Below are 22,980 nucleotides of genomic sequence, written 5' to 3'. Positions count from 1 at the left end.
ATATATAGTAGTAGTATATAGTGTGTGTGTGTGTGTGTGTATGTGTGTGTGTAAATGCAACTATTTAGTGCAAAAATGCATTTATCTGTTTATTTCAGCAATAAACAATTTTCCTAGTTGTGTCTGTGTGTGTGTGTGTGTGTGTGTGTGTGTGTGTGTGTGTGTGTGTGTGTGTGTGTGTGCGTGTGTGTGTGTGTGTGTGGTTTCAGCTTTTGAAGCATTGACTCCCCTCCCCCATTTTATGGGCTTCGCTTCACAATTGTCTTAACATTGCGAATATCAATGTTGCTTTTGGTGCCTTTTTTTTTAACCCTCCCAAACGTTTTTCTTCCACTCAACTTTCCATAAATATGCCTGAGTATAAATGAATGTAAACATGCAGTAACCTTATTGATGGTTTTGTAAGCAATCACATGGTAACAATCTAACACGTATAGATTATCAATCGCTTTTTGTTTTTTATTGGCCTTATGTCATATATGAACTGTCTGAAACTGAATAGTGAGTAATCATTGAAAGTGATAATCTACTTCAAAATAAATCAAACTGCGTCTAACCGAGTTACTCAAATTAATATATATATTTTCCCATGATACTATCGGGATATGTTAGCGAGATGTTATTCGTTTCGTGCCTACGTACTAAAATTAATTACGGTCTTACGCTGAAAGAAACAAACGCAGGGGGCGTGGCAGATGTCAGCGGTCACATGGGCCGGAAAATGTGGGGCTTAATTCCTGTGTTTGACTGCTCTCAGCTGCTGCTCCTTTGCCCTTCGCACTGCAAACCCGCCGTCCGCCCCATCCCGACCTCCAACTCCCCGGTGGACTCTCCTCGGCGCACCATGTCGGGTAAGAGACGACGCGCGGCTCGGGATGCTCTCTTGCACGGTACATCGCATCCGGACCTCGGCCTCTCTCCGGGCCGGACCGGAGCTGCGCGAACTGCTTGTCTGTTTTTTTTAACCCCTGAAATATCGCGAATTTAGGAAGCGTCATGGAAAAAAAAAAACAAAACAAAACACCTGCTGCTGCCCTCCCGGCTCCTCTCGTGAGGGAGTCGGTGAAGCGCTTCGTTTCGACTGATAATGTCGTAAATTTTTAGATCCTACTAAAGATTTTTGATGCTTGAAATCGGTGAGTTGCTGCAACGATTTGGACCAAAGTCAAGTTAGATTCACTCGGAGGCAGCGCATCCGGTTTGGAAAGTTTGGTATTATGAAGAGCTCGTTGAAATGCTTTTATCACCAGATCTTTACATTAATTAAAAAAAATACACAAGTTGTAAAATGATCAGATTTGATCTTCAAATTTGCTCTAAGGAGCATTAAATATTATTTTACATTTGCACCACGTTACAGATCAAGTTCGGCCTTGTTCACAGAGAAATATAGGATTTCTGAAACATTGTCTGTTTTATAACTATTATATAAAATATAATTGTGAACCCACAGCACAATTGAGAATCTACTTGCATTTCTACAAACTTATAGTGGAAAGTATTTCTACTTCAAAACACAAAACTATTCCTGCAAAGATTGCTGTTATATCCGATGTTTCTGGAGTAGAAGTGTTTGGTTGCACACTGCATGTCTCTCTTTTTTGTTGTTGTTGTTGTTGTTTTTGGAAACAATTAGAATATAGTGTATATCCATTCAGTGTATGCAAAAAAGTAAAATAACATTTAGAACTCAAATCCTTGAGACTCTGGACTATCAACTGTGAATCCTCATTAAATCAAGAACTAGTTTGTACTTTTCCTAGTATTTTTCCAGGGTTTCCTCCATAACTGAGCAATGCTCTTTCAGCACAGGTTGCTTTGCACTGCCTGTCAGATGGCTCCAACAAAGAAGCCATTTTGGGGAGTTTGGATGAAAAAAAAAAAATCAATAAAACACTGACAGTCATTGTTTAAAGCACAATGAATTAACCAACAATTATCAGCCCATCTCTCTATAAAAGATCAAATCTTCTCCTTTAAACACTTCCTTTGCTGCTTTGATTGACACAAGGCAACAGTTTTATTACATAGTTTGAAATTATCTTAGAGTATTGCCTCATGATGTGGCTTGTTTTTTGCATTGCATGATTATTTAAGGGAATATAAATTAAGGCTGTATTTGAAATAATTGTAGACCGAGGAGTGGAGTTACACACCCCTGGTTTGAAGTACATCAATATATTACGATAATAATAATTATAATAATAATAATAAAAAGCATATTTGCAGTAGACATGTTATCTTAGCAGGAGTATGAGTGCTATGGTTTTTTTTTTTACATTTTCTTTTTTTTGTTAAAGTACCTTTAAGATTTTTTTATTTAGCTCAAATACCAAAACGCTCTCCTGCCAGCCCATGCCCACGATTGAAATAAAATTGGAAATGCTTCATATCAAAGTTCTTCAAAGCCACACAAGTCACCTTGTTTTAAATGAACCTTTGGTGAACGTGGAAGAACATTTTGCTTACCCGTGTCACCAAAAGCTGAGTACTTCACTTTATAAACATGAGTCAGCTTAACTTGGTCTGAAAGACTGCTGCTCCCCAGGGCTCCATATTTACTGTCAATCACACAAATGTAACAACTGTTGCTGCAAGCTGGCGCCTGTATACCTGGAGGCCACTTCTTCTAGATGATGGGAACGATTGCAGATTGGTGTTTCGCTGTACCTATTCAGAGAAGGAAGGCTTTGCCAGGTTCAAAAACTGCCCACACTGCTATCAAATCATGCATCTGGATGTGCCTAAACAATCCCTTTCTCTTGGTCCTCACCACTAATTTGACTGCAGCATGCAACATCGGGGAGTTGGTTTCAAATCTTATCATGCATGGTTTGTGTAATTCTTTAATCGTGAACCACAAATTGGAGACAAGATGTCATCTCTCAAGTTGTAACGTTTCTGGTGGCGAGAAAACCACGAATGGAGGTCGTTCGGTTCGATGATCCCGATTTCAAAATGCGACCCGGTTTACTTTTTAGCTCCACTTGAACACCTCGACATGTTATTTGCATGCTTTTATTTCTAAAGAGAGCATCAGTAACTTCCTGTTCAATGGTATTTTTCAATAAACGTGATGTAATTGCTTCATGGTGTGGACGTGCAGCACAGTGTGGCTTCAATGTTTAGTTTTTTTTTTTTTCCCATCAGACCTGGCAACATCCTGTGGAGTATAATTTTTTTACTACTAGCATGTTAAAGCACTGAAACTATTATAATAAAATATATTCTATGTGTGGAAAAGTAGTTTTTGTACAAAGCATCCATTATGTGGTCAAACTGAATTATAAACCCAGTTTAAATTAAGGGTGTATTAATCTTTTTAACCAGTTTTAAGCTCTTAGTGGGTCAGGAGGTTTACTGTAGGCACAGATAACGCTGTGGTAGCGCAGCACATGCTTCCTGCTTGTTCTCTTTCTTTCTTTTTTTTTTCTCCTTTCTGAGGCGGCTCCCGCTCTTACACACTGGCCTATTGATAGGCGATTTATAGTTCCTTGGATCGGACCTTAGCAACCGTGCGACACAGCCGCACAGATCGGGTTTCTCAAAAGTCCCCATCAACCGAAGCATTTATCTTGATGAGCCCTGCCTGCTGGCTTCAGGACAGCTTTAACTCCCAAGAGCAACACAGAATACCCCCCGTGGTGTTTATGGAATAAAATGTGAACTCATTAAACACTGATTAAAAACATAACATCAGGGTTAAAGAGCTGATTTATGTCTTTAGGATGAGGATAAAAGACTAAAATGTATGTCGGATTATTCCCAGAGAGGGAAGGAGCTGATTTACTTGCTAGTCTGTTGATGCAAAATACAATAAGTATTTAGAATTTTTTTTTTTAAAAACTGTGTAGTTTAAATATGATTTATTTTAGTTTATAGTCATGCATGTTTAATGGTTAATCCATTACTTTACCACTAAAATTGCTGATTTAAGTGAACTGAGGCAGAATGGGGTGGGACTGCAGTTCTGAACTCGCTGCTCTGATGATTTAAAATGACAGTGTTGTTGTGTAATGCTACACTCTCACTGCAAACTTTATTAGGTACACCTGTTGAGTTGCTTGTTAACACAACTGGCAAATCGCCCAGTAGCTTGACGGGAACTCTTTGCATTTAGGCACCTACTGTAGATGGAGTGGCTTTGAAAAATTGGCGTTCCGGGCAAGTCGGCAGAACTTGAACTAATCTCATTTTTTATTCTTTTCCAAAGCAGACCAAGCTTTTGTGACTTTAGCCACAAACGACAACTACGCCAAGGGAGCAATGGTTCTTGGCCAGTCGTTACGGAACCACAGCACAACCCGGAAACTGGTGGCACTCATTGGACCTCATGTTGCTGAGCCTTGCAGGTAACAGACAGCCCCATGGTTTGCTTTTTCTTCACCTCCACTACACATGTTGGCATGATTCCTTTTGCTTGTGCTTTAGGGATGCGCTGCACTCAGTTTTTGACGAGGTGATCATGGTGGACGTCATGGATTCGTGCGACGCAGCTAATCTGGCTCTGATGAAGCGGCCGGACTTGGGCGTAACGATCACCAAACTGCACTGCTGGACCCTCTTGCAGTACAGCAAATGTGTGTTCATGGATGCCGACACACTGGTAAGAAAAACAATACGTTTAAAGCTTAAAGTGATTCATATGCATTTTCTTCTTAGACTTCCACTGTTCTTGATATGTCATCTTAAACGCATTTGAGGCTTTTTTCTTTTTTGTAAATTATGTTCTGTTTGCAGGTGCTGTCCAACATAGATGAACTTTTCGAGAGGGAAGAGTTGTCTGCAGCTCCGGATCCTGGTTGGCCAGACTGTTTCAACTCCGGCGTTTTTGTCTTCAGGCCGTCCAAAGAGACGCATGAAGAGCTGCTTAAGTTCTGCACTGAAAAAGGCAGCTTTGATGGTGAGCGTTTGGAAGACAGCAGATACCCAGCTATTTTGTCACAGTAGCATAACTTATTCTTCATTTAATATAGTTATTTTGAGCTTAAAAATAAATCCAGTGCGTCTTGTTTGTACTGTTCAAAATGTAGCGGATAGAAACGGATAAAAGTTTCAATTTAATCAGTTTGCGTTTTACTCAGAACTTCAGTACATTAATGAAGATCTCGAAATGTTGTTCTGAAGACGTGGTCTGTCATTTCACTAATACTCCAAGTCAGTTTACAGTTTTTTTCACATGTTTGACCCTAAAAAGTCCCTTCAGTCCAATAGAGTGAACTGGAGGGGCTAAAGCACTGATATACAATCCAACAACAGCTGCACCAAAACACATGTTCATATACTTGGCTCAGACACTGAGGAAATTAAACTCTTGTGGCAGCCAACTATTATTATAATTATTAGTAGGTGCATAAAAACTAAAAGCATATCTCCGTATAGTGGATGCCTCATGCTTGTGCACAGCAGGCACCCGCAATCGCCTCAGGATTTTTTTATTTTTATTGTTCATTATTTCTCCAGGCACTTTCTGCCGTAACCAAAAGGTTAAGAGTAAAATAGCCATCATCCACAAAGAATTTTACTTTTGGCGAAAGTAAAATGGTGCCAGTGGACTGCAGGGTAAGACGACGGGCTTCCTTGTGCTTGCTTATTCATCTGTTAGATCTAGAGAAAAATCACCCGATATGGATAATAAAATACTCTTGTTTGCTGAAAACAAAAATTCTTTATGGATGATGGCTATTTAAGTCTTAACTTTAAGAGGGAGAAGTCTTTGATCTAAAGAGCGCTCACCTGCCATTGCAATTTTGCAGTAACGTATGAGAAAGTAAACATTGCCTCATTAGGTTTGCAGAAGCTTTATAGGACTGCTACGATACTTTTTTGAATCCTAGGCAGAAATGTTCTAGATATGAAAATATAATGCAATATTCTTTGCAAGCTGAAGAAATGAGCTCACAGTACAAGTGAGTAGCTTAACTGCAAACATTAGCGCTTAATGTTTGAGACAATTCCCACTAGACATGGTCACTGAATGTTGCCTCTGACAGCATGGCGGATGTGTTGACAGCGCTTCTTCTCTGCTTCTATTTTTACATAGCGGCCAGTATATGGGAATGTACAGAATGCATATTTGTGCTGCTAACAATTCATGTACAACATGCTCTGTGCTCTGACTCTTATGCACGACCGTGTGAGTATAAATCGGACCTCTTCTGGGTTTGGTGTGTCTGCAGGTGGAGATCAGGGCGTTCTCAACAGTTACTTTAACACCTGGGCGACGGCGGACATTTCCAAACACCTCCCGTTTATCTACAACCTCAGCAGCATCGCCATCTACTCCTACCTGCCCGCTTTCAAACAGTCAGTGCTCACTCCTACGCGTTTCAATTACACACACCGAGACATGACATGCTGTCTCACAAAACTGTTTACACCCTCGACCTGCAGGAACCGTGAAGGTTTCACGGAGAATCTGCTGACAGGACAACTGCTGGCTGGCAAATGTAGACTTTATGAAAGTGTGGCGGGCAGGAAAAACATTGTTTTCATTATGCCACGATCCGTGTGGGAGAGGGCACTCGAATGTGGAAGAGGGAGGTCTGGTCAGATGAGACCAAAATGTAACTTTTTGTGAAACCGCCATATGTGTAGCACAACTAAAACCGAAGAGCACTCTTAACGTTTTGATGCCACGCTTCTCAGATTTGTGTAAATAAGAAAACACGAGTACCACCTGTTCTATTGCTTCCACCTTACAATGAATTTCTGCTTTGGTTTCTGAACTGCACTTGTTAAAAAAAAACAACAACAACCAGAAACATAAAAAATTTAAATACCGTACTAGTCCTCGAAGGCAGGTGTTACAGCAACATTAAGATGTGCTGTTAACGCGCCCAGATTGCGTAATGCGGTCATTAGCAGAAGAACGCTATAAAACTCGAATGTGTTGAACTTGAGACAGAAACGTATCACCTATTGAGAAAAATCACAATAAAATGCCTTAAAGTTTGTGGTTGTAATGTGAAAAAACAAAGTGATACGGACAAAGAAATATATATTTTGAAGCAGAGTAAAAGTATTTACCTCAACAACGTAAGAAGGGAAGAAAAATCAAGAGCAGCATGAGTCCTAGCTTCAGGTTTTGTTTTCATATAATTAGCTCTTTCTGGAGATCTTACTGTGAAACTGCACTTCTTGTTGGGGGATTTGACGCCTGGCCAAGGTCAGTTCAGTTCAGCTCGTTATGCATAGTTGTGTGTCGGCGGTTTGGGTTTTAATTACACGAGGTTATGTGGAACTCCAAACAAAGGCCGACCCTTTTCTGCAGCGTCCTCTTGAGAATCCTTATTGTGCGTGTTGAAGTGAATACCGTCTGATACGGTACTAAATGTGGACCTGTTGAGCCAAGTCCACTCTTCTGCATCATGAATAATATTTCTGCCCCAGCAGCTTTAATGGCTGACCTTTGCTCCATCTAAAAAAAATAAATACTTTTAAGAAATTAGAGGCAGGCGATAAAATTATCAGTAAAACTGTTTGTTTTACAGCAAACATTAACTACATTTTACAGAACAGAGCTTTGGGATCGCTGCGTAAACCGGACATAAAGTGATTCGCGTCTTTTCCACTCGACCTTGTAACAGTTTGGTTGTTTTGTGTCTGTTGGCGTCAGAAATGATCAGAACCGCTGCTAAACCTTGCAAGTTATTCCCACGTGGATACATGCAGAGTGAAGAATATGGCAACCCCCACTAAAAATAACTGCAGCCACGGCAACTCAAACATGACTGAACTGAGCTGTAGTTTGCTGATTAGTGGATGTTTATAAATGGTAAAAGTACCATGACATTATTAACCTGCTCACCTTAGAGGCTCTGAAGACGATAAAATGTGATGTTTTAGTTTTATCTGTACTACAATATTCTTGTTGGTCAAATATCAACACATTCAGTTATCAAAGTAATAGACTGTGCTTTTTTGTGATCTCTGAAAATAAAAATAAGAGGGTTGGCCATTTTTGGTTATTTCTATTCTTACACTTCAAGAGTAGCTGGCTTCCTGTCAAGATGTGTATCCACCAAAGCCATTAGTTTTCTTTTTTTTTTGTTTGAGAAATGTTTATTCTTCTACAAATTTCACAGATGTAAGCAACCCTAGAATCTGATTTGTTCATGGTGAAACGGTTAAATGGAACAATGTGACGATGGGTGTTAAGCAATATTAGTTCTTAATATGGATCTATATTTAAAAAAGACCAAAAAAAGTCAAATGTAACTGAATTTTCTGATTCTTTTTCTGGCTTTTAAAAATGTAAACAAATGTAAAATGGAATTGCCAGGTTATGGCTGTTAGAGAAAGAAACAAACGCATTTTTGTGCCCATTAGGGTTGCAACTTGGCAAACTGCATCACAGCATTATGTTTGCTAACGACACGTTGTCTTTTCCTTTGCGATCACCAACAGGTACGGCCACGACGCGAAGGTGGTGCACTTTCTGGGCAAAGTGAAGCCGTGGAACTACTCCTACGACGCCCAGAGAGGCGAGGTCAGAGGTCACTCTGTCTCCCCTGACCCGTGCCAGATGCACCCGAACTACTTGCTCCAGTGGTGGCAGCTGTACGCCGCCTCCGTCCTGCCGTTGCTGCAGAAGGCGTACGGCGACGCCCCGTTCAGCAGCGGCTTCGTGAACCAGAGCAGTCCTGTACGTGCCGGTGTGAACGAGAAACAGAACGGTGTCAGGTGTGGCCGTGGTGTGTGGGTGCGTGCGTGCGTGTATATGCTTGGAATGAAGCAACGATGCAGATGCCTATAAATGTGTCATGTATCAAATTTGTTGCAGCATGTTACAAAATCGTCTCATGTCGAAACCCTCAAATTACTGGATGCTGTTTTTTCTCATGCTTTCTTTAAGGCTGCATTTTTATAAAAGTGTTGTAGTAAATGTTGTGGTTGAATTAAGAAAGAAAAAAGCATGAGCAGAATGATTAAGCCCACATTCCTCAGCATTGTCTGTTGCCTAAAGTCAAGTTTGTTGCTGCTGGTGTCGCTCTGTTCAGTAGCTCAGCAGGGGAGGTAGGAAGGCGCTATGTGGTAACGACCCAGTAGTGAAATAGTTGCTAGTCACATGAAGGGGGACTGCCAAAACCCAGAGCTTCTTCTGTTCGTCTGGAGCTGGGCCCGATTGCGCCAGCCTGTCAAGTTTATACAGGCGACCAGAAGAGGAAAGTGACTCTGCACTTTCTCAGGGAAGAAATGTTTTTTTTTATAGTACTTTTAGCAAGTATTTTCAATGTCATGTTGGCTTCCTTCAACATTTTTTTTATTTAATTTCATTTTTAATTATTCATCCTTTAGCAATTTTTTAGCAGCAAGAAAATATTTTAAAAAATTTTCTTTTGGACCATGGTTAAAATTTAATTAATGTAACCATGAAGGCAACACAACAGAACGAAAGCTCGATGATCAAATTCTGTTGCCGATTTATATATTTTTTTTACCTTTTTATTGTTTTTATAAAGCTTTTACCTGCAGAAACATTATCTTTCAGAACTGTCTAAACTGTGGTCAAAATATTTTTGCTCCCAGCCTCCGTCATGAGGGTCATTCATTGTAAAAGCAGAGGTGATGTCACACTGAGTGTGGAGTAACGATAAACGGAGTGTTGCTAATGGATTAAAATAAAATCACGAGGGTTGACACTTTTATTTGTCTTCAGCATTTGATAGTGAGTATCTCTGTTTACATTGCTAATGTTTTACTAATGTACATAGTGAGCAAAACAAGAGGTCAACCCTTTGAATTGCCGTATGTGTCATAAATGTTTTTATTTAAATCAGATTTCCAAAATCTAATATTTCCAGACACAGCTTGCTCCTTGACGGGCAGAATTAGCTGCATCATGCTGAAGCTCATCTACCTGATTTTTAACATTTAACATGCCTCCTTTAGAAAACAAGATTTTTGTTTACATTTTTGCCCCTTACATCTGCCCTGTTTTTTTTTTTCTTTAAAGTTTGCCACTTGCGTATCACGTATGTATTTAAGTCCTCATTCTGTAAGAACTTCACCACAGAAGAGGGGTGGTGTTTGTTTGTGAATATGGTGCAACCATTGAAAGGGAAAAATACTGGAATTTTGTTGCTGACCAGTCGAGCTGCAAATTGGCCGAATCAGGCCACCAGCCGACTTCTTGACGCACCAGTAAGATGGATTTTTATTAACACACGGTGACCCATTTTGTCCTATGGTTCTTGATGGGAATCATGTCACAGTTTGTTTACAATTCAGAAGGCTAAGATTTGAATGTAGATGGATTATTGACCCCACATGGTGTCAATATGAGGGGTAGCTACTGAGGAGCTACACACCAGAAAATACGCAGCACGGATGACACAAGATGACGCCTAGTTTTGGTTACAAACTTCACATTTTGCTCTAGAAAGTGGGACTTTTTGCCAAGCTGTTTGATGAATACAGTCACAGATCCTTTGCAGTGAAAGCGGCGATGAACTTTGCAGTTCTCTTGACCTTTTCTGAGTTATAAGGAAGCCCTGGTGCTACTTTATTTTGATGGTCCTGATGTTTTGGGGCAGGGGGTTCCACAGTAAATAGTGGGTGTGGAGATGGTATGATATTTGTAATTCAATTTAGAATAATTAATTTCTTCATAAAGATGAACATATACTTTAAACTAAACATATATTTTATTTTCCATCCCTAATGGGACCAGGCAGATTATTTGAAGAAACCGCTGTGATGAGCTTCTGCTAATTTACTGGAGGTTAATGACTTTAGCTTTATGAAAAATTTGGAAAAGAAAACTGTAATTAGATGAGCTGTTGTATGAACTGATCACAATATATCATATCAAAGTTATTGTTTTACTCATTTTCTCTCAAACTTTAAAAAAAAAAATTCAATCTTACTTTTTTTAAATGATATTTTATTAGAATAAACTTCATAAGGAACAAGTTCATTGTATTTAGTTTAACTGGGAAAGATGAGACAATTTGTGTCAAAAGTCTTGAATGCTTTACTTGCTTGGATCATTTATTTTCTGTATTTTTGGCATTTAGGCTCAAATATCTTCATGCACTCATAATCTGAGCAGCAGCCAGAAGCAGGAAGGGGGAGGTTTTGCTGCGGGAAAGCAAAGTGGCAGAGAAAAACAGTCCTTTTAAAGTATTGGTCAGGTTTCTTTAAACGGCTCGCTCTCGCTTTGTCTGCATTTCAGGGCGAGCGTCACGAAGACGCGAGGGAGCAGCCCAGGTTTCCTCCCCCTCCCTCCCTGAGGCTTTCGTCAGCGGAGAGGAAGCAGCGCTGGGAAGCGGGCCAGATCGACTACTTGGGCGACGATTCCTTCACAAACATCGAACAAAAACTCAACTCTTTCCTCAAGTAGCGCGCGTCTGAGGGAGTGTGACGGACACCGGTTCGAGCTCTGGGATTAAGGGGGTGGGGGGGGGGAAAGTGCAGCACCGCTCAGCCAAACATGGGGGGTTGTGGCTTTTATTCTTCTGTCTTGGTAGGGTTTGTTTGGCAGATCTTCCATGCACTCCAATATAAAACTTAGATGTTTTTTTTCCCCCTTTAAACAGTTTGACATGATTTGGGGAGCATAATCTTACTAAAATTTAGATATTTAGAGTGAAGTAGTTGCCACCATCCAGTGTAGAATGAAGACTAGAAACGATTAATCATGTTAAATCTAAGCACTGTGAATGTTAGAATAATTTAAATGTGCATCATGGGTAAAACAAGAGGCTAAATTCACCCCTCAAATATTGTAAAATTTACTGAATTTCTTTTTTTCCAATTCACTTTTGCCAATTGTTGGGTCGTGCTGCGGTTCAGGAAAACGGCCTTTCAGGCTCAACCCGAAGGCACCAAAGAGCAGGTAGACAAACATCTCGGAAAGGGACACCTGCTGCACCTTAAGTGTAAAATCTTCGTGCAAATCTGTTCATTGCCAAAAAGTTTTGTCCTCTTTGGTGGTTAGGGTATATTTCTAATTTCAAAACTTCTGTTGGATTATTTTGTTTTGCTCCTTTTGTTGGTCTAAATTGTTGGGTTCTCTGCTTTGTGCAGCCGTTTTCTTGGATGCACTGTTCCTCCTCCTCCTCCTCCTTTTATGAGAATTATCCACAAATCTCTGCCACAAGAGTGCAAAATTGAGCATTTTGCTCAATAAAAATGCATTCACCCCCACAGCTCCTTACTATACTTGCAATAAGTCTCTGCCTAGACTACAAAGCACATATGCAACAGGCTCGTTCCCTTCTTCCCTTAGCCATGACTTTGACACAACAGTGTTCACCTCAGGAGTGCGTAGAGCAGCAGCGTCTCTGTCTGTGCCTCTGACACTCATCAACTCCCTGTAACTTCACCTGGTGTAGTGATGGCTTGTATTTGCATGGCACAGAGCTGATAAGCGTCTCTGTGATTTTAGAAAGTGCTTCCACCCAGGACTAAAGGTGATGTAAAGGTTTATATATATGTTTCTGTGCGCTCCTCTAGTGCTCCGCATGTCCATCTCCATTGGAATCGTTTTGGTGTTCGTGGCCGTGCCCCGGCATTTCATCACTTCCTGTCTGCAGTGTGACCAGCTGCCTTATTGCCTGCTCACCGTTTACGAAACCTCTCTGACTGTAACTGCTGCTAGTGACACATTTCTGTGAATCCCTCTTCCTGCCCCTCCCTTTGCTGTCAACAGCCACTTTACTTCTACCTGCCTGCTGGTCAAAGTGTAACCTGATGATTCACTCCTCCGTCCATTGCACACACTCCCAAAAGGAAATGTGTTAGAGGCGATAGTAAGTCTGAAAGCAGCTTAGAGGTGTGTGGAAGTGGATGATTGTTGTTGTGACATCTTTTGATGCAGCTGTTAATTGTTCACCTTTAAAAATAAATAAACCTGTGGAAAAAAAATATGCTGCCATTCTTCTGTTTTTATTGCCGTTTCCCTCTGAGGGGTCTTTATGCTTAAGGAATATATGAACTTGCTTTACATATGTAATAAATTATGCCGTTAATATTCACATAACCTTTGTTAATATTGCTAAAATGGCTATTAATTGTAAATGGGGTGTCATATTAAGATATTGATATCAGAAATTGGTCCGATATCATCCAAAAAGAGTATCGGCTATCATCCTGCATGTAAAATCTCACCTCCAGCATTACAGAACCACCGATTAATAAATGGGTCATTTGTTCTCATACCTATTGTTGACTATTATCTGTTGATCACTTGATCGAACCTTGTCTAACTTTCCACACAACAAAATATGTAACATTGTCACTAAAATTCCTAAAAAACAAATCACTTGGCAAAAAGTCACTTGGGCTTTTATTTTAGGAAGGTGACAATGTGTATGATTTGTGCTGATATATCAAAGCTGCGATATCTGTATTAGAATTAAAAGTTATATCAAGACACCTTCCAGTTCTAAAAGTGGCAAATGAAATGTTTTTTAGAGGAAAACTGTATGGCACCTCTATATAAAATGTCAATTTGTAAAATATCGGGTAGTAGAGGCTTGACTGGTTCTTAATGTACACTTCTGGAGCTTCCAATTTCTTTTGTATTCTGGGATTCAAATTAAGTCTTTATGTAAAATGTGCAGAATATCAATCTGTAGACTTTAAGGTAATTTATCACTGATAAAAAATGTAAAATCGTTTGGAGACAACAGTGTCATTAATAGATTTGTAACCCTCCCTTCTTAACTTTCTCTATTAGAAGCAAAGACTTGAGGATGTTCATCAGGAAGAGGCGAATTCTGTAAAATTAATTGTCTCTTGGAAGGATGCAGCTAAATATCAACAACCAAAAATGTCATTTGAAAGGCTACAGGTACAAACACCTTTTTTTTTCTCCATTTTTATTTTCTGAAAGCTTTGCGGCAAGAAATTGTATGTTGTATTGCAAAATGGGATTACATCCAATCATTGCGACAACTGGTGAATTTTGTTAAATCAACTTAAGCATGAACCTCATACAATAGAAATGCATTTTTATCTCTTTTAGCAAACCAAGGTATGAACTTAAGCTATTTTGATTTTACTGCAGTTTTATGCAAATCACACATCCAGATCAAATGCTCTTTACCTGGACACGTTAAATGTAAACAAAGCAGAAGAAATGAGTATCGGCGCCCTCCACTGGCTGCCGGACGTCTACACCTCCAACAGCGCTCTGATGTCATCGATCCGAGACGTTTTCCTGTCGGTATTGGTTGAGCCAAACGCCTTCTCCACCAAGTCCTGCTTCTTCTTCTGGATCTTCACCATGTTCTCCTCCACTGAATCCTTCACAATGAACTGCAGGAACAGACGCACTAATTGGCTAAATAAACTCTTCACAGAATTAAACGAAGGAAAAGCCGTTGAGACCGTAACTTAATGGGGTTTCAGTGAAAAACACAGTGATGCTGCAAACATCCATTCATTGACGGAGTTCTGACCTTGGTGACGACAACATTTCTCTCCTGGCCTAAACGGTGGCAGCGATCGATACACTGCTCTTCAGTAGCCGGGTTCCAGGCCTGAACGGGACAAAAACAGCAGATTAAAAGAAAGACAAAAAATCTTTGTACGATTGGATTTCTCTGTTTGGATCTGCATGATTCCCTTTTAGTTTACTAAACTACGTAATCTCCAGCCATGCTGATAGAAATCACCCTCACTTCATTTATTTATCAGATAAACAAGTCACACTGCAGTCCTATGACCAGTAGTTGTGTCTTACATCCTTTTGTAACTCTTTCTTTGTTTCTTTTCTCAGAATGCTTTGCTGAAATCAAAATGCACGAGGCATTTCTAGGTCTGAATCCGTGCGTTTGCTGCAGAAGTGTGCTCTTACAGGATCCATGAGGAAAACACGAGACGCTGCGGTCAGGTTCAGCCCCACCCCTCCGGCTTTCAGCGACAGAAGCATGACTTTGGGGCTGTCCGCCGCAGAGCTCTGAAACTCCTGGATGATCTGAGTTCTCTTCTTCTGGCTCATCGTGCCGTCCAGACGCACGAAGCTAAAACCGTGTTCTCTGGCGAAGAGGAAGAACGAATGAAAAGCCTGCTTTGGTGACAAACTGAGTGAAGGGGGCTCCGCGTTTACCTGAGCGGCGTCTGAAGGACGGTGAGGAAGCGCGTGAACTGAGAGACGACCAGACACTTGATGTTGACGTCCTCAGACCGCAGCCGGAGCAGGTTTCCCATCAGAGCCTGAACCTGCAAACATGAAGGAGGAAATGCACCGACGTTTCAGAAACTGTCAATATCTGCTTATCTGATGTAAGTGTATTTAAAATAGTGTTTAATATAAAAATTCACTCGTCTACATTTACCCAGGAGAGACGATGAAAGTATTGTTTCCATAGGTTTATTTTAATCTGTCAAATTCCGTTTAAGGCTGATGTTTTCTTGTTTATTTCTTGTAAATATCTTCAAAGGTGGGTAGAGTTTTACTCAAGTAAGAGTAGCACTACTTCAACATATTTTTAACCAAGTAAAGGTTAAAAGTAGCCATCTAAGAAATTACTCAAGAGTAAAAAAGTATTTCGTAAAAAAGCGACTTAATTGATCAAAACATTCATCATTTTAATATAAAAAACTAAATGGAATGGACTGAAATATAAAGTTGTGTGGAAATTTGGATATTTTAAAGATCAAAATGAAAGTAATTCATATAAGATCATTACAAAAATGTTTCCATATTAATTTCTTTCACTATAAAACTTGAACAAAAACTAGAATCCAGAATCAGAATCTCTCCGTCAGCTGAATTGCAGCCTCGATGTATCGCTCTTACCTTTGAGCTTGCCCGCCACCTGTCAGAGTTCACGCTTTTCTCATCTTCCATCTCCTCTGGAGGAGGAAACTCCACCAGCTCACTGGTCTTGATTTCGCTTCGACAGAGGGGACATCGGGCCTTCTGTTATGAAACCCCACCAAGCAAGATAAAAAGAAAAAAATGTCAGTAAACATTTGGTATCTAGTGGCGGCCCTCCTTCCCCACCACTTGACGCCGAGGACCTGCTCACTGCTGATGACTTGTGCGATGCACGGCCGGCAGTACACGTGGGCGCAGTGAGTGATGACGGGCATTCGGATGGAGTCCAGACACACGGAGCATTCCTCGTCCGATCCGCTGGCCAACACCAGCCGCATTTTCTCCATCAGCCGCTGCCGCAGCTCCGCCGGAGTGTCTGCTGTGGCTGCATGGTGATAAAAAAAAATAAAAAAAAAAACAAACCAGAGCGTTTTCAGAAACCTTTTGACCTCTGAGTGACATCACGGACACAGACCAGAGGGCTCACCTAAATCTGTGGCTATTTTCCCGATCAGATCAGGGTGGCAGCAGTATTGTCTCAGCCGCATCAAGATGGCGAGAACGTCGGCGTAATTCCTCAACACGGACCCTTCGGCTACATATCTGCAAAATGCAAACACACATACGAATACATAACAGGCGATGTAGATTGAACACTACAAATCCACTTTAATACCCAGCTAAATATTATATTACAAACTACTCCCTGCTAATTTTCCTGCTATTTTGAAATCGCAGCTCCACATCCCAGTTATTACCTGCCGATGGTGAGTCTTCCCTCGTTGCGGGCCAACTCGTACTCCTCCCTCTCCCGCGGGCTGAGCTCCACCTGCTCCACGTAAACTGTCTTCTTGGGCAGCGACACCAGGCGGCGTCCGTTTACCTCGCTGTTCTTGGTCCGCCTCAGGGTGATGCACTTCACCAGGTTCTGGAGGTTCCTACAACACATAATCAACACCTTCACATCCCTGAGTAGAGATGGTACAATGAGAAATACTTAGCCGAACTTTAGAACTAGAATAATTTTAGGAGAAATAAATGGCGGTCAAGGTTTCTACGTAATTCGTAATCTCAAATTTCAGAGTTAGTCTATTTGTGACTGTGTGATTTAAATAGAAAATCTGCAGAATATTCAGAAGGATGGACAGATGAAAGGACAAACAGACCGACTGATTGGTGGACATAAATATCACTTATATTTGTATCTTTTAAAAAAAATCATTGCAAAATTCTGGTATTTATCATGCAGACAGTGAGATACAAGAAAAAGCCTGATAATACAAATGTTTTTCCATACCATATGGAAAACTTGGTATGGAAAGTTTGTGTCATTTTCCACACAAGTCCACACCCAAACACTTTTCAAACCAAATCTCTTTTTTTAAAGACACAAAGGAACCCTGCGTAACAAGAATCGGCAAACTGCTGCATCACAACTGAAAAAGATACAAAAATATTTCCACTCGCACTGAATCCGTCTGATTAAACTGCTCCCCCTAGTGTATTTTTTGCAGAAGTGCGTTCTGACGTGGGCACTCACTGCAGGCCGGCTCGGTCCCCTTGTATGACAGGCCTCTGGATGACCCGGTTCCACCACTCCCTCACATCGAAGGGCTTCAGCCGCAAGAAGGCAAGCAGCATCCACAAGTCCTTCACGCTGTTCTGGATGGGAGTGCCTGAAAAAAAAACAACAACAAAAAAAACATGTTCTGTTACAAAACCTTCAATCATAGCAAATTATTGAGCATTTCTTTCTTATTTCAGACTGTATCTGGGTGTCACTGTACCTGAAAGAATCCAACGTCTCTGAGCTCTCAGCTCGAGCACGGCTTTGCTCATCTGTGCGTTTGGGTTTCTGATGATGTGCCCTTCGTCCAGAACCACCCTCAGCCAGTTGATCCCATGTAAAGGACTCTTATTCTGAAAGGAAACACATAATGTTTGCTATTAACCAATCAAAACCTACACTTGGACCTTAGTTCTGAGACTTAAAGTTCTTTAATAATCATCTTCTTCCTTTCTTTGTGGATTTTATAGTTTTTGACGCTTCACATCGACCCAGACCTACTCACCCCAAAGTCGGTCGAGAGGACGTTGTAGGTGGTGATCACCACATCCTGAGAGGACAGAAAGGTCTTGCTCCTGTTGCGCTCAGAACCGTAGTACAGATAGATGTTGAGCTTCACATTGGACCGGAGGTGCTGCTCGAACTGGTCCTGCACAGAGAAATAAAACATGGTACAAAACGTGAAACATCCAAATCAATGGCATGGCGGAACAGGCGACTTCTGCAGATGATTGAACTGGATTTTTCTTTAAGGGTGTCAGAGCGAAAGGGGTTGAATACAAATGCACAGCACAATTTTCAGATTTTTTTTTGGGGGGGGAACAATGATTCTTTTACCTCAACCACTGTCTTTGCACTGCAGCTTGTTAATGACACGTGACTAAAAAAATCTAAGGAAAAATAAAAATAGAAAGTTGTGTGTTCTTACCAGCCAGTTGCTGAGCACGGAGAGAGGACAGACGATGAGAGTTGCCTTCGCTGAGAAGTCCTCTGTGCTTTCAGAGACGGACATCTCCACACCTGCATATACAAAATGGCCGGTGTTGATAACAAATTTCACGTTTTCTTTTAAATGAATCCAAGCACAGAGTTGAGAGGAGGCAGAAACCACCATCATGGGTTGAACTCACTCTGTTTAAGTTTGCTTTCCTTTGTTGTTTTCTTCTTCTTTGGCCTGGTTTCCGATGTCGCGCAACTCAAGGCAGCAGCAAAGTCCAGATCTTCAAGTAACACCGGACCCTCTGTGTAAACAGTTACACATGTTTTAGATAACAGGAATACTCCTGAGTAATGCCACATTCATCGACTTGTAGATTTTCTCAACAACCGCCCTCGTCGCTGTTTGATGAGGACAGCAAATTTAAGGAAGCTTGCACCTTTGCTGGGTTTGCGCTTGGTGGGTTTGTGCTTCTCTTTGCTGGTGCCTGCATGTCGGACAGGCCAGAAAGAAAAAAAAATTAACCCATTAAAAGGAAGGAAAACAAATAGAAAAGTTGAATAAAGATAGTTAGATGAAAAATGGCCAGATTGCAAATTGGTTCTTACTTTTCTGAGGCTCGTCTTCTACCAGCACCACGTCTGCTGCGTCGATCACGTCCTCCTTTGGACTGAACCACATTCAAAAAAATTGAGTCTAAGTTAGCAGAAGCTGAGTAATTACACGCTGGTGAGTTCGAATGAAAAAGCTGAAACTACAAAGTGAAACAAAAATTAATAAAACAAATGTAAAAGCATGCTTACATGGCGGAGCAGTGGGAACTTTCTCCTGCTGAATTAACTGCACTGCTGCTCCCTGAAATAAAAAAAACAATTGCATCATTCTATTTTTTATTTATCTCTGGAGACCAGTAACCTTCCATTACCTTGCAGTTTAAAGCACTCCTGAGACTTATTCTTAGCTTTGGTAGGTGAAAATGGCCCATCCTGCACACACAAAGGCAAACCTGTTATAATCACTGACTTTACCTGTCCTACAGAATAAAGTGAGGTGGTGATACAACGTGGCAGCTTACACATATCTCCACAGGCAAGGGCTTCCCTTGGTGGAAGTTGGTAAGGATCAGAGCGATGGTTGTTAGCGTTTTACCCTGAAACAGAACAAAATAATCACCTAGAACGATGATTAACTTAAGCATACGTGCTTCAGGGCTCATCACTCACCAGCCCCATGTCATCAGCCAGTATTCCCCCCCGAACTCTCTCTGGTATTTCTTTGGCGGAGAAACACGTGAGGCTGTTGTAGTACAGGTCGCCTCGCTTCTCCCAGAACGGCGGCAGCACGTCTTTATTTTCCCGAGCGCACATCCAGGACAGCGCCTGCTTCTGGTGAGGCAGCAGCGGCGTGGCCACAGACTGCAGACACGGACAGCCAGCCATATGTCCACAGATGAACTTACAGTACCTCTTTTTTTTTTAAAAAACTAGTCCTGTGCAGCAGCGCTGCACTCAGAATAGTTGGAGAAGCCCGATGGATTTACTTTCACAAGTAGAGCTGTCACTATAGCACTCCACTTGATAAAGATGTTGTGATTGCTTTGGGTTTTGGGTTCATTTCAAATGCAGTGGACAGGGTGATGGAACAGAAAGGGAGAAAAAAGAAAGGCCCTCAGCCCCATTTACTCGGATCAAAAGTTGCCTAAAACTGATAAATCACATCCACCTGTGTGAAGTCAGTACAAGTTAAGTGCATCAGTTACAGTTTTCTGAACAGTCACCGATCTTTAAAAAGCCCGACCTGCCAATTCCGATTTGGGTCGTTTCATCGATCGTATTTTACTGAAAAGCACTAAGCGATACTAGAGAATCAATGCAAACTTGTTCTAACTGCACATATTACAAACAAACAAAACTTGCAGACAGGTTAGATGCCTGTTTTGAGCCTCTTACCAAAAATAAACAGCACCGCTGTCTTTTGATTTGACAAAACTACAATGTTTAAGGACAACAGAAGAACAAATAAAATGTCCTGAGATTTTGGTTTCACATGCAAGTATCAGCCAGTTACCAAAAACTAAAGAAATCTGGGCCGGTCGATCGGTGCAAGATATTGTAGATGTTAATGTAATGTAAATCATGCAGAGAGGAAAAATTTTAAAACTTCCAAAAAAAAAAAATATATAACATTCATAAGGTTAAACAGATTTTGCTGAATATAACAATAATCCTCCATTTTATGTAATAGTGCAGGCCAGCTTTCAACAACACAACTCACCTCGGCTGCTTCTTTCTCCCCATCTTTGCTCTGCATCAAACCCTCAAATAAGTTATCAAAGGCATTCTTTAACTGGAAGAAAAAGAGAAATACAAAATGCTACTATTGATGAATGTTGCCGTGGTGATATCAGCTATGATTAACAGGGACTTCCTTGGCTCATTTCCTTCATTATCAAACATATACCACTCTAAAGGGTTAAAATGCACATCCAAAATGGGCAGTCAGGGCAGTGAAAGGCCATCCAACAAGCCGGATATATTATTAGCTTGCAGAAATTGCATTCACCACACTTAAAGCAGCATATTCTACCAAATATGGCCTCCAAACAGATCTTTCTGACACTGAAAACACACTTTTATTGAAATAAATGTTACATACCACTGGAAACAGGCAGCAAAAATGACAATTAAACACAACGCCCGCCTCCAGAGTACCAGGATCTTTCCTGATCTTGCCCTTTAAGCTTCAGTCAAGCGTATAATTCTAATTTCATCACCTCCTCTGCAGTCAGTGGGATGGTCATGCCTTTCTTGAAGGAAAACGAGGAACCCGGGCTGCCAAAAGATCTCCCCTTCGCGCCTGAAATCGTAAGCAGTCGGGTCAATGACGATCACCAGAAGTCAGAATACAGAAGATGAGATCAGAGAGGAGAGCGCGTACCTGCGGCTCCGCCTCCGTCCGCGTCCAGTCTGAACCCTCGACTCGCCATGTGCTTCACCACAGCGTCCTTGTTCTCCTCGCTCCCCAAGAACGACAGCGTGACCGGCATGGAGAAGCTGTTGTTGGTCCCTGAGTAAACCACCCTAACAACGACATGGACATTCAGCTTAAAGCACTTTGAAATGTCTTGCTGCTGAAATGTGCTATACAAATAAAATTTGATTGATTGATTAAACCGAATCTTTGACTAAAATTATTCTGCCAATCACAACTCACCCCTCTACTTTAGCCAAGTCGTTGTCCATGACATGCGCCATGGCTGCGGCCAGCTCCTTCCTGATGTGTCCCACCTGTCTGCCTAACACGTTAGTGACCATCACCGCGTTCTTGTCGTACGGATTATGAGGCTCCCGTACTAAACCCACCATCTCCCCTCGGTTCACCTACGCAGGGAGCAAAGCGTTAATTCATTTGTTCAGGAAAATGATTTTTCTTTCTCTTCATAAGTGCCGTCCCTGCCGAGATCTGATCCAGACTTTTTTTTTAACACAAAGGTTAATCATATTTTTAATGAGAAATATGGATGGCAAATGGCCTACACTTCTATAACGCTTTATCTAGTTCAGAGAACCCCAAAGTGCTTCAGTCATTCACACACACACATTCACACGGCCGATGGTAGCCATGCACTGGCACCACAATTTCAGGTTTTCAAAATGCTGTAACTTTCTTCTTCTTTTTATTATTATTTTTTTAGCTAAATGCATAATCCTGGGAATATCTGAAAAGGTTTTTAATGTTACTTCAAATCAAATTTTGATTTAACAAACAACTTCCTGGAAATTTTGACAACATTCCAACTAAATAATGGGGTCAATTAACTATTGAAATGCCCCTGGAACAACAAACACAGGAAGCAGACATATTTAGAAAACTCCTTCAATATGTGGGGTTCCACTAGGCTCAGTTACAGGCCCAATATTATTTTAATTTTATATTCTTCCACTATAATTACTCTGTCCTTTTCTGATATCTCTGATCACATCTATGCAAAAGATACCACGAAGGAGCAACAAAGACGTAATGACTAAAGAACCGATGCTCACCACGCCGGTGTAATATCTGAGCCCGACCACGGTGCCCCGCAGCTGGCCAAACAACACGCCGCCATCTGCATCCGGCTCCTGGGAGGCAGCAGCTCTGATGGCCTGGGACAGAGTCTCTGCAGCGGACTCGGAGCCGTCTGAGAAGAGGTCCACGTCGGTGATTCTGTCTCTTCCAAACTTCCACCAGTGGGAAAACATGCCTGCTGCACATAGGAGAAGAGAACAAAACGCATTTAAAATGTATCTGAATGAGGACGGAGCTGATAAAGTCACGACTTTAACTCGGAGCAGTAATTCAGTCAGCCACTCTTGTCTCAACAATTACCACTTCGTCACACTTCAGCTAGCTTCTACCCTGAGCAACATTAGCAAGACAATATTAAACGGACAACGCTTCGTTTAAGGGCTGCATTAATGTTGCAATTTTAACAGCAGTTTCGGCGAGTTTTATTCATACTTTCAGTTCCCTCGCCGAGTTTTCAAACACCAGAATATCAGCGGTGTTGATGTTTGAGTTGTAATTCACCTACAGTATAACCTGCATGTTAAAAAGTGGTACTTCCGGTGTAGACTTTCAAAATAAACACTTACTCTGTAGTCGAGAGTTAATTGATTCTTCAGCAAATCCAAATTGTGACAATGTTCTAATTATAGTAAG

At 41.2% G+C, this 22,980-nt stretch overlaps 2 protein-coding genes across 3 annotated transcripts; one reads left to right on the top strand and one right to left on the bottom strand.

Annotated features, from left to right (window-relative positions):
• The first annotated feature begins 694 nt into the window (after nucleotides 1-694).
• Nucleotides 695-12,873, top strand: LOC102221864 (glycogenin-1-like). Of its 2 annotated transcripts, none has more exons than XM_014472633.2 (7): nucleotides 695-851; nucleotides 4,217-4,352; nucleotides 4,432-4,606; nucleotides 4,741-4,903; nucleotides 6,180-6,306; nucleotides 8,410-8,647; nucleotides 11,180-12,873. In XM_014472633.2, exons 1-7 carry the CDS (start codon nucleotides 710-712, stop codon nucleotides 11,345-11,347), a joined length of 1,149 nt encoding a protein of 382 aa, XP_014328119.1. In that variant the 5' UTR covers nucleotides 695-709; the 3' UTR covers nucleotides 11,348-12,873. The 2 variants fall into 2 exon arrangements, with proteins under 2 accessions (XP_014328119.1, XP_023208039.1); XM_023352271.1 differs by having other exon boundaries at nucleotides 4,214-4,352.
• On the bottom strand, nucleotides 11,751-22,859 carry hltf (helicase like transcription factor). Its single transcript, XM_023352268.1, has 25 exons — nucleotides 22,780-22,859; nucleotides 22,323-22,525; nucleotides 21,493-21,659; nucleotides 21,217-21,359; nucleotides 21,053-21,135; nucleotides 20,554-20,625; nucleotides 19,503-19,694; nucleotides 19,355-19,429; nucleotides 19,205-19,265; nucleotides 19,083-19,134; nucleotides 18,888-18,949; nucleotides 18,719-18,766; nucleotides 18,473-18,583; nucleotides 18,271-18,362; nucleotides 17,848-17,991; nucleotides 17,563-17,695; nucleotides 17,316-17,451; nucleotides 16,534-16,713; nucleotides 16,263-16,378; nucleotides 15,979-16,160; nucleotides 15,755-15,877; nucleotides 15,062-15,174; nucleotides 14,810-14,990; nucleotides 14,412-14,492; nucleotides 11,751-14,268 (listed from the first exon to the last, which is right to left on the bottom strand). Exons 2-25 carry the CDS (start codon nucleotides 22,518-22,520, stop codon nucleotides 14,125-14,127), a joined length of 2,889 nt encoding a protein of 962 aa, XP_023208036.1. The 5' UTR covers nucleotides 22,521-22,525; nucleotides 22,780-22,859; the 3' UTR covers nucleotides 11,751-14,124.
• Nucleotides 22,860-22,980: the final 121 nt, after the last annotated feature.

This window comes from Xiphophorus maculatus, chromosome 19 (assembly GCF_002775205.1).
Source record: "Xiphophorus maculatus strain JP 163 A chromosome 19, X_maculatus-5.0-male, whole genome shotgun sequence".
Taxonomy (NCBI): domain Eukaryota; kingdom Metazoa; phylum Chordata; class Actinopteri; order Cyprinodontiformes; family Poeciliidae; genus Xiphophorus; species Xiphophorus maculatus.
The sequence above is the reverse complement of the archived record's forward strand: the minus strand, read 5'-3'. Positions and strand labels throughout refer to the sequence as shown.